The sequence below is a fragment of the Arachis hypogaea genome, chromosome 5 (genome assembly GCF_003086295.3).
Source record: "Arachis hypogaea cultivar Tifrunner chromosome 5, arahy.Tifrunner.gnm2.J5K5, whole genome shotgun sequence".
Lineage (NCBI taxonomy): Eukaryota > Viridiplantae > Streptophyta > Magnoliopsida > Fabales > Fabaceae > Arachis > Arachis hypogaea.
In genome coordinates, this window is record NC_092040.1 from 109,688,153 (window position 1) to 109,700,618 (window position 12,466).

At 30.5% G+C, this 12,466-nt stretch overlaps 1 protein-coding gene across 1 annotated transcript; it reads right to left on the reverse strand.

Moving 5' to 3' along the window:
* Positions 1-573: 573 nt before the first annotated feature.
* On the reverse strand, positions 574-3,855 carry LOC112802678 (transcription factor HHO3). The gene is made up of 5 exons (XM_025845998.3): positions 2,989-3,855; positions 2,496-2,827; positions 1,972-2,284; positions 1,568-1,644; positions 574-1,257 (listed from the first exon to the last, which is right to left on the reverse strand). The coding sequence occupies exons 1-5, from the start codon at positions 3,119-3,121 to the stop codon at positions 865-867; spliced, it is 1,248 nt and encodes a 415-aa protein (XP_025701783.1). The 5' UTR covers positions 3,122-3,855; the 3' UTR covers positions 574-864.
* Positions 3,856-12,466: the final 8,611 nt, after the last annotated feature.

Here is a 12,466-nt window from a genome sequence, read left to right on the forward strand (position 1 = left end):
CCCGAAATCTAATACTCTCGGTATTTTTATTGGTTTGCATTTGTGACAAACAAAATTAAACTTTGATTGAGTGCTACTTGTTGATTTAGAACTATACTTGCAACGAAGTTATTTCCTCTAACCGAGAAAAAAATTTTATCCGACAATAATACTCTTTCACATACATAAAACAATACAATTTATTTTTTAAAAATAATTTAATATATATGCTAATTAATTACTAACCAAAATTACTAAAATCTGCTAGTCCCACAACTTTTTGAAATTATAATAGTTTCAAAAAGTTTGTAAACACCTATACGCTTTAGAAAAATAATTGATAATTCATTTCATTACTCAGAATAAAAAATGGAAAAACTATAGATAAACAATGAAAATACTAAACAATGTGAATAATGGATATGTCGAATGTTCAATTCAATAGGTATGCAAATGATTATATTCAATATTTTTAATTGGATGATTATTTCTTTTTATTCAATTTATTCATACACATTAATAATGGTTGAATATTTAATTCACTAAATGTGCAGATGGTTATACTAATATTAAAGTTTAAAAGATAATTTAAACTTTAGGGTGGAATATTTTTTTATTTTATTCTGTTAATTTTAGAACCCATTATACAAAAGTCATTGTCTACCTAACAAAATCCAAAAAAATAACATCGTATATCCAACTAAAATTGGGTGACTTATTTATAGATCAAAATTGTCACTTTCTATGTATTTCTCTTCTATAATTAAATCTCGGACAACCAAAAAAATAAAAATACTGAGGGATAGAGGACTTTCTACAAGAACTTGGTAACAAAACTTCTGTTTTTATTTTTCATTTTTTCGCTCTCTACACACATCTTCAAAATCAACAGCCAGGTGAAGTGGTGCCATGTGTGGATGATGATGAGGCAGGAGAATTTCCTTCACCGTGATTAGCCCTTTCTTCTGAATGTGAATGATCTGAAACATCTTCTAACTTGTTGCATTTTGGTGAGTTCTTCATTGAAGGATGAGTTTGTGTGCGGGGAACAATGGTAGTTGGATGTGTGGCCACAGGTGCATAAATAGCAGCGTGTGGTGCAGTTGTAACCGTGGTTAATTCCCCTGATGACACTGTTGAGGTAGCTATGGCAGCAGTAGCAGCAGCATATTCTTGTGGCTGAACAAAAATGTTGCCAACAAGAAACAACGGAGCAGTTTGGGAGTTTGCACTGTTTGGAATCATAGTGGTTGGCCTTCTTGTGTGGAGACGAAATTTCTGTCCAAGACAAACACGGAATAAACACTTTTAGACCTATGATTTACAATACAAGATCAACTAACTCCAATTGTTATGAAAGTTAAAGAGGATTGATACCAATGACTTAGTTAAACTCTTATATCATTTCTCAAAGAATTTAATTTTGATATAATGTCATTGTAAAATAACTTTATACGTTCAGTCATCCAAAACAGATGTCCTGTGTCTGTGTGTTTCAAAACTACTCCATTTATGTCTGAGCTTCAAATCCAATTGAGTCATAAAGTTAGAAATGACCAAAGAGTAGTTTAGTATACAAATTACTAACCTGTAAGTGACTTTTGACTTCATCATTTGTAAGGCCATCAACCTTCATTAGCTCCCTTATCTGTTTTGGGGTGGCAGCTGCAACATACACCAAAATATTCAATATCAAATACAATACACACAATTCAAATTGTAATATATAGGTGTGATTTTCTTCAAAAACACCTTTTTTAATTTCATTCAATTTTGCCCCTAATATTTTTTATTTGTGTAGAAATTATCCAAAGATGATAATTCTATCTAAAATATTAGGAACAAAACTGAAAACTTAAGAACAAAATGTTAAAGGAAAAAATTGAACGACTCGAAAATGTTAGCTACAAAATTGAAGGAGGGAAATCTCAAAAGTTAGGGAGTAACAGAAAATTGACAAGGAAATTATGTTATGCTTCTTAAAATACTTACAATCTGCACCACCAAGCTGCTGAAGGGCATGAAGGAACCGTTTGTGTAGTTCCTGTGACCAGCACCGCCGCTGCTTCCTCTGACCCTGTCCTTTATCCTCTCTTTTACCGCCGCTTCCAGCATTGCCTCCGGTCGATACAGGTCCTGTGGAACTTGTTGCTGGTACCGGCGGAGAAGAAGGCGTTTTGGCAGTTGGCAATGATGATGATGATGCATTAACCTTTCCAACAGTGCTCTCCTCTCTGTGAAATGGCTGAAAAGCACCACCAATGCTTCTCTTCACTTCCACAACAGACGCTTTTCTAGGAACATCCTGATCAACAAAATTTCAAACAGAATCAGATTCCCACACTATTTCAGTTAGAAATTTTGAACTAAGTGCGTCTAACTAGGTGAGGATACATCAAATAATTTTCTAAACAGAGCAAGTAACATAACTCATTACTAAAAACGACACCAAGAAACAGAAACTAAAACAGTTCAACTAAGTTGAACCCAAACTTTTTTTTTCTTTATTTTCATACCTCTTTAGGTGGTTGGGGATCAGGGTTCCACAATTGAACAGATCTGAGCCAGTCAGATTTTTTCTTATCAGTGCTGCAGCTGCTGTTATTATTATTGTTGTTGGTACTATCCTCCTTTTGAATCTTGTTTCTATGAGAATGTTGCTCTTCACCATCATCATAATATTCTTCATCATCTTCTTCATCGCAATCAGGTGAAGCCCTTTTCTTGATTGGAATGAACTCCTCAAAAACAGGATCGTCCGTTGATGTCTGCTCCGAACACTCCGATTGGCCATTCAAATTGTACTCTGTCGTTGTTCCAGATAACTGCTGCCTACAGGCTTCAATTGCTGCATCAAACAGGAAAAAAAAAATTGGAACATCAGAAAAAAGAGCAAACAAGTAAAAATAAATAAACAAATAAAATACCCAGAAACAAAAGGAACAAACTTTAACATGTTTCCCCAAAAGGGTGTCTGAAAATGTTTTCCTTTTTCGGTTTCATATTTACCTTGCGCGACAAGTTCTAAGGACAGGGGAAGCTCTCTGTGGAAGACTTGGATTTTTCTTCTCTCGTCCTCCAATGCTTCGATGTACTCGCGAAACCCCATCTTCTGGGGTTGGATTTTCTCAGAGAATTGCATCGCAAATTAACAATACAAGCCTCTTCAAAATTCTTCTCTATTCTTTTGTTTTCTCGTGAGTTCAGGTTTTTTTTTTCTCTTTCCTTTTTTGTTTGCGTGAGGGGGGAACTCTTAAAACTGTTTGAAGAAGAGGGTGAGAAGGAATATATATAAGGAAATGGCGTTTTGTACAAGCAGAGAGAGAGAGAGAGAGAGAGTACGGATCCAACAATGAAGAATATGGGATCTAAGTAGAATCAAAATTCGGAATAAACTTTCTAAACAAGCAAGAAAGAAAGAGAAGGTAGAGAGAGAACGTGGTATTGTGGGTTGGATCGGAGGGTGTAGAAAAACTTGGGAGGAAAAAAACACACCGAGGTCGGGGCGTCGCATAAGAAAACGAATCTTTGATGCGTTTTATATTCTCAACTTCTTTTTTTTTTAATTATTTTCTCTTTCTATCACTAGTAGTATCTCGTTAGTTTTCTTTCCTTGAAGGTGAGGGGTAAAATAATAGAAAGAAAAAGTGAAAAGGAAGAAAATGCGGTAAGAGACAGAAGAAAGAGAGTATGATATTATGAATGAATATTCCAGGCTTTGATTCGCTTTTAAGTTCATTGTGAGTTGGCAATTGCATCAGCGGGTTCTATTCTCTCCTCTTTATCTCTCTCTCATCGGATAAGATCAAAAGACACTTCTTTTATTTTCTTCTCTCCTTATCTCCAGCAATTTTATCTTTGAAAAGTATAGAGTGCAGAAATTATTTTTAGAGGTAGGGTACTTAATATATTAAAATTAATTATTAATATAAAATATATATTAAAGTGTATTATAATATTATAAAAATATAAAAAAGTATTTAACATATATTCTGTGTTATATTAAAATAATGACACGTATTCAATATATATTTTGTGTGTTGTTAGAATAATAATACATATTTTAAGTATTACATATATCTTATGTGTTGATTTTTATATACAAAATTTGTCCACATATAATTATATAAAATAACTATATTTTTAACAAAAATATCAATATTTTTTTATTTAAAAAATTAGCCTATAAAATGTAATTTTTTAAAAAAAGATTTATTATTAAAATCATTAAACAAATTAGTATATCTATATTTTTGTTATTATATAAAAATAATTAATCTGATTAGTAAGATTATTTTTCTATATTTGAATCACTAACATAAAATATAATAAATAAAAAATTTATATTTGTTTAATAAAAATATAGTTAATAAAGAGTATTTTAAAAAAGAGTTAGATTAATGTGCTGCGTATATTAATTTGATTTTTAAAAAATAAAATATCTTAAATAGATTTTTTAAAAATATAATAAATTATGTTTAGGATAAATTTTTTTTAACGTTTCACTTTTAGTATGGATACTTTAAAAGTTTCTTTTTATAATTTACTAACGAAAATGTCATTTTGGTAAGTAATTAAGTATTATACACTTTTAATCTTTTATTAGTAAATTAAATAAAAATATCTTTAAAGGCACCCAAGTTATTTTTATATAATAAAAATCATACGTTTTAAAAATATTATAATTATATAAGCAATATATTCAATATTTATCAAAATTTTTATTTTTAATAAAAATATTATTGAGTAGTAATTATTGTATTTGTCTTCAATATTTACATTTTATGTTAATTTTATTCTTAATATATAATTTTAATTTTATCTTTAATATTTTAATATATTTCAATTATATTCTTGATAAAATAACATATAATACGAAAATCCTATACTATTGGCACGTTAGCCAATGATTATCACATGTTAGTTAATGCATCACACTACAAGAAAATAGCCTAAAATCGTCAAATTTATTGTCAAATTCTATTTGTCTGTAATATTGTTGAAATTTTTGTTGAATTTTCTGATGGTAACACTAATTAAAAAAGTTATGATTTTTACCGTTGGATAAAAATTTTTATCCTACAGAATCCAACACTAAATTTAGCAAACAATAAAAACTATTATAAATAGCACAAATATCTCTGTTAAATATACAATTAGAAAATTTGACTGAAATATGAACACAAAAAAATATTGTTGGTAATATTGTTATTGTCAGAGATCGAATCTGATGATAATTAAAATGTTTTATTTTCATCAATAAATTTAAATTATTGTCAAATTTTTTCGAAGCAGAATCCGATGGTAATGATTTCCTAAATAAATCAGGCGCGATCTTTTTCACCTATCTCAAAAACTCATCTTCTTTCCTTAACCCACCAAACACCCTCTAAAACACCCCCAAATCCCCCCAAACACTCCCACCTCCTCCATCGTGCCCCCTGCCGTCGTCCCTAGTCCCTGTCCTATACCACCAAGTCTCCACTATTTTTGTTGTCGCCATTAGCATTTCCTCTAGCTTCTAATATCATCGTCACATGCACCCTTTTAATAGAGCAAACTTTTTGTGCTGCCGTAAAATTATCATCTCCTGACCCTCTACTTTAGATTCAAAAGTAGGTTAGGATTTTTTTTTTTTTTGAAATTTAAATTTTTTTTCTCTTATTTTCTCCATTTTCATTATGTGGTTGACTTTCAATTTTTCAATAGAGCAAAACAAAGCATTGATCTTAGATACTGGCTTCCTTTCATTCTCTCTATTTCAATTTGTAATTTTTTCTGTTCTAATTTTATTTTAATTTATTTTAATTGAATTTAATATTTTTAAAAAATGGTTTTAATTTTTGTATGTTTAAAGAAAAAGAATTTTGATTTTATTTTTTTTAGCTTGAGGATTTAAATGTTATGACGTTAGATGTGTTAGGGTTTCTTGCTACTGATTCTGTAAAAAAATATTGAAAACTGATTTGTTTTTGTTGTTTAATTGTTAAATGGTTAAATTTATTGATGTTTCCCAATTGGACATAAATGTTAGGATTCTGATGTTCTCATTTCAGTCGATCAAGCATAGATTTACAAAGGACTTAAGACTGCGATTGATTGTTGCTTGGAGTTAAAGTTGAATTTTAACAACTATGTTTAAATGCTACCCATTGTTTAGTTTTTGCTAGAAACTTAATTTTTTTAGGATGGATTTGTCGCACAAAAATGGGAGAAAGATGTCTAGTGACACCTTCTTGACCCTTTATTTGCTGGAAATTATGATATAACAAAAGAGTGCACAACATAATGGTTATGGCTTGATTGATTATTTGAAGTATTTACTTCGTGAAAAATGCAAATGATGCTTGGTATATATCTCTAATTTAAGAAAAAAATCTGCCAAAATTTTGTTAAAAATATCTAAAGTTTTGATGCCATTAATGCTTTTATTTTTATTGAGCCTATTTATATTGAAAAAATTGAGAATGTTGTTTAGTGGAGGTCTCTAAGAAAAAATTCTAGCAAAATTACAAAAAATTATAACTTGGATTGTTTACACTTTGTGGCACAATGATTCTAAATCATCATTTGTAGCTGTTTGAGGCAGAATTAGAGGCTCAGACCCAGACATCTCAGCAAAGTGCTAAAGAAGTCAACGGGTCGAACAGTATTATCGGATAGCCATACAAGAACTACATTTATAGAAAGGGATCCTATTTCGCGAACACTCTTCGATTCGATTCTCTGGCGGCATCCTCCATGGCTATGAGTGTTCCACTGATATCTCAAGAGACCATGGCCAAGTTGCGTGAGCAGATCCACAACCTCACTCTAGGCTTGGATGAGCAAGGTCGACAATACAACAAGGCTGAATACCATCAAATTTACCGTCCGATTTTGTGTTGAACATTAGCGGAGAGTTTATCGATGGATTTGGCAATAAATTCGTCGGGTAAAAATATTACCGTCGGATTGAATTTTCTGACGGTAAATTCGCTAGTAATAATTGGAGGAAAAAAAAGAAAAATTGTCGCGATCATTACCATCGGATTTACCAGTGGATTTATCTGCCGATAATTCGAAATAGTGCAAAGCTGCATTTTTGTCATTCACAAAGCGTTACCGTCGAATTTATCCGCCGGTAAATCCGATGGTAATTTTGCACTAAATTCGAATTGCGAACTCTCTCCCCCCTCATTTTTAAACTACTCTCTCTCTCTCTCTCTCTCTCTCTCTCTCTCTCTCTCTCTCTCTCTCTCTCTCTCCACAAACCACCTCCGACAGTCTCTCCACCAATGTCGGTCACCACCAACAGCATTCAAAGACTGCGTGGACTACTTGCGTTGTATTCGTCACTCTATCACCGCCTTTTTGTTGCTCTCGCTACTATTGTCGTCGCCGTTGCTGCCACCGCTATCGCCGCTGCTCCTTGTGTCACTGGAGCTGCCTCTTACATCCCTCCAAGTGTGTTGTCCTTCTACTTCTTCCTATTAATTTTTTAATTTATTTAAAAAATCCTAACGCAGTCATGCCGGTTAGTCATTGTCGGCGCCACTTTGGCGTTTGTGCTGTCACCACGCCAAAAAAGTCCTCTGCACCGCCAATGTCTCCAAGTAACTCACTAATTAATTTTGGGTAGTTAAATCCCAAAACATAATGTATCTGATTTTAATTTGTTATGTATAAGAAAATTTGTAATTAGGATGTTTATATTAGAGATTTAACTGTTTCTCTGGGTTTGCAATTTAGGGTTTTTAATTCTGTTTTTATTTTGGATTTTTTTTAATTCTGTTTTGATGATTCTGTGTTTGAAAGTTTGTTTATGATTCTAATTTTGAATTTTGTTTTAATGATTATGTGTTTATTATTATGATTTCTATTTAATGTTTTGATTTTTATTTTATTGTTCTGTATGTGTAAGATTTCCAACTGTATTGTTCTAATTTCTGTTCTAATGCTGTTTGAGTTAATTATTTTATGAGTTAATTAGTTGATTATTGTTAAATATATGAGTTAATCTTAACTTATTTTATTTTCTGAGTTATTATTGATTTATTGTTTATTGTTGTTAACTGTCTAAATTTATTATTATTTGAGTTAATTAGTTGATTGTTGTTTATCGTTTGAGTTAATCTTAACTTATTTATTTTTTGAGTTAATTATTGACTTATTATTTATTGTTGTTAACTTTCTAGGTTTAGTATTATCTGACTTATTATATTAATTTAAATTCAAGGATTCCTTTCGTTTTTCATCTTATGAATTTGAGTATATTAGAAGATAATTCTTGTTCTACATGAATTCTTGTTGATTCTTGAAAAAGTTAACTATCTTAATAATAGCTTGAAAAAGTAACTTCCTCCTAAATCATTAATTGCCTGAACTTAACGGGATACGTGACATATAATCGTCTTATATTTGGGTAATTAGGATTTTTGTAGCTAATGAACTAGAATTAGACTTAAACCTCTAATCAAAATTAAGTGACCAAGAAATTGGCAGTTGATTAGCTTAGAGGAGACTAAATCACTAAGGAATTAGGGTTTAGTCAATTACAATTTACCATGAATTGAATCTTACATGATTAAAATAGTTGGTAAGAACTACTAATCCAGAAAAATAAATACCTCTGAAACCTTAACTGCTCTCTCATACATTTTTCACACCAAATCTTTGCTCGCTTTCTTGAACTCTCTGAAATGTTGTTTAATGCAATTTAAACCCAAAACACTATTTTTCGCTTGTCTGACTAAGTGAATCACTCAATTATTGTTACTTGGACCATCAATCTTCATGAAATCGACTCTCACTCATCTGAAGTATTATTTGGTATGATCCGGTACACTTGTCAATTTAGTTGTTGATTGTAAATTCTGCACTAATCTTCCACCAACTTAGCATAGAAGTTTTCCCAGAGTTGCATGTAAGTGTTGTTCATCGTCTATTGTTTCCTTGTGATGATGTTGAACCTTGAGAAGCCATGTTTTAGAATTTTTTTTCTTTTTTGATTTTCAAAGAGAGTGATCTAAGATTTACATTGGGATTTTAGGTTTTTTATATTTTTTTAATTTTTAATAAAAAGATAAAATAAAATGATTAAAAAAAGCTTTTTAACTGACTAGGATAATGTATTGCCACATCAGACACTAGGGTAAAGTACTTTTTTAGTCCCTAAGGTATTGGGTCAAAATTAAAATCGTCTCCGACATTTTTTTCTTATTAAAACCATTCTTAACATTACAAAACATTATAAAATCATTCTTTTGTCCATAAACAATATTTTTTGACAATTTTGCCCTTAAAAAAAATCCTTTCCTTTACCACTAACCTCTCTCTCTCTCTTTCTCTCTCTCTCTCTGACTCTTAATCTCCTTCATCACTAACCCCCGTAACCATAAAATAAATCAACAATTCAACAACAGTAACAATCACAAAATAAATCAACAATTCAACAATAATAACAATTACAAAATTAACAACAACATAAATTAAAAAAATTAAAAAGAAAGAACTCATGTATATGTTCTTTAAAAATTAAAAAAAGAAAAAAGAAAAAAAAGAAAAACGAATAAGAGAGAAAGAGAGCAAGGAAAGAAAATTAAAAATATAAAAGAATGAAGAAAATTAAAATCCAAAAGATAAAGTAAAATTAAAGAAATATGATACAGAAGGAAGAAAATTAAAAAAAATAAAAGAATGAAAAACAAATTAAAATATAAAAAATCAAGTTAAAAGAAGAAAAAATGGAGTAGAAATTTAGCTGAAATCCAAGAAATAACAAACTGTTATTTTGACCAAGTTAACCACATCTTCTCCTCTTCCACATGCAACACCATACCTTAGTCAAAATCCTTTTATTTTTTTCTTTGTTGGCATTCCCTTTCTGTTCACAACAGCCCCTCCTCGTCGTTCCTTCATTTCTCAATCTCCTAACCTTCTTCTCAAGAAGCGCTTCCAATTCGTCATTCAATTCCGCTGTAAAACTCTCTTCGACAACTACCGCATCTTTGGGCAGAATGAAGATCAGATCAGCTTTGTCGTCGACGTCTCCCTCCTCCACCGCGTCGTTCGCAGCGCTGCCACTATCTGTTGCGACTCCTTCTCTGACAGTAACAATAACTGCCTATGGTTCAACCTCTTGAAGAAGCTTCTACTGAATGAAGTCTCTTTATTTTGTGATTCTTTAATTTGTGTGCGATTCAATCTTTGTTTTCGTGATAATGGTGATGGTGATGATGATGGTGACGAAAAGATGAGTGGGTTAGTGGTGTGAGAGAGTAAGAGTTTGGGACAAAGAGAGAGAGAAAGAGCTTCGGTGATGATGATGAAGGGGGTTAATAATAAGGGAGAGTAGAAGTGAAAAAAAGAGGCTCGGTGATGATGAAAAAGGGAGTTAGGAATTAGTGGTGCGGAGAAGTCTTTTTTAAGGGTAAAATCGTAAAAAAAATTATTTATGAATAAAAAAATGATTTTATAACATTTTATTACGTTAAAGATAATTTTAATAACAAAAAAATGTCAAAAATAATTTTAATTTTGATCCAAAGTTTTAGTGGCGAAAAAAGTACTTTAACTCTAATAAAAATACAGATGATTGAATAGACAAATTAAGTTTTGTAGAAACCTTAAAATTTAAATATTAAATTTTCCTAATTTGATATTTTATGTGGATATTTCATTTTCTTGACTCTTGTTTCTTTATTAGTGTATCAAAAAGTGGGTGGGGAATTGATTCGACTACTATATTTAATATTTTATTGTCATGTGCGACATATGCAGAGAATATACCTCGTGGTTCCAAAGGTCTGAAGCAGCGCGTTGCACGCCATGTAAGATTCGGCATTATCATGTATAATGTAATGACATAACATAAAGATAAAGTTTTCCTGATGTCCTTTCATAGCCCTAATGGCCAAACCAATTCACACCACATTTTCAAGTCTCAACCACTTTCCACAGTCTTCGTGGTTCCGCCAATAATCACCTTTGGCTTCTCGAGTGATTAGTTTATGATAGAGATACTCTATTTGTCATTAGTTAGTGGTTGCTACTTACCTCCTTTATCACATTGTTACTGGTGGTTATCAAGTTAGAAAAAACTTTCTCGTACGAGTAGTCATATTTTAGGATTTTTTATAAAAAATAAAAAAATAATTTAAAAAATAAATTAAACTAAATTATATTGTAATTTTTTTTTTTGAGTTTTACAAAGTTCCCCCAATCAATTGAAAATTTTTTATTAATTTTTTCAAAATTTTCCCAATTTTTCGGCAAGTTTTTGAAAATTACACAAAGTTTACTTAAGCCTTCAATGAACTTTATGTGATTCTCAAGGTTCGTCCAGACCTTCAGCAAACTTGTCCCACTGTAATTCACCCAGCCTATAAATACTACCGAGTGAAAAATTTTACTCACTAAAAAAATACATTTACTCTTATTTTACTTTTTTTTTTCTTTTTTGAATCTACCGTTGTTATTAATTTATTATAAATAAAAAATAACACTTGATCAAAATAGATTTATTGTATTTAGTTTTATTTAATCGACTTTTGTATATATACCAGTTGAAGTGAGATGTTTAACTGTCATAACGTGCTCAGAATGAATTACAATGCGACGAGAATGCAACAAAAGAATAATAAAGATGTAGACAATGGAGTAGTCGCCAATTTTATTATAAAAAAATTGGATAAAATAATAAATCTGTAAAAAATTAGTTTTTGAAAGATCTATTGGGCTCGGGAGTTTGCTTATACGTAAAGAAGGGCAAAAACAATTCCTTAACACATTTATTTTAAACGTTTACCGTTGAGTATATTATACAAATGATTATAATTTAAATAATAGTTATATTTTATTTTTATTTCAATAGTAAAACGATGATGACATGATACAAATTACAAAAAAATGGCAAACAAAATAGGTAAGAACTTAATTATGATCAAAACTCAACATTTTTCTTTAAAAAATAGAAAAAAAATCTTGTATTAAGTTATTTTTTTGGCTAGTATGTGTTAACTTATTTCTAATTATAAGTTTCTAAAAAAAAATTTTAAATTTATTCTTTTTATAAAAAAAAAAACTAAAAGGATCATAAAGCATAAAAGAAATAAACCCAAAAAAACTAGACTAAAAACAAACCTAAAAAAAAGAAAACATAAATCTACTCACCCGAACTTACAAACCAAAAAAAAATAGACAATATAAAATAAAAGAATCTAACCAAAATATAATGAACAAACAAATATTTTTAAGTACTAGTTCAAAGTTAACAACAAAGAAAAAAAAGTCCAATTGAAGTATGAAAAATGGCTTTGTCTTAGGTGAGAAAAGTATATTCAGGTTCTTGATGGTCTTAAAAGAAAAAATTATAAAATAAAATAGTAAATTCCATAAATACCCTCATCTTCTTCCTCTTCTCCCATCTTTTTTTTCTCACATTTTTTCCTCCGTAGCCACCGCCGCCGCGGCTAAATCCGCCACCACCATATCCACCGCCGCCTCT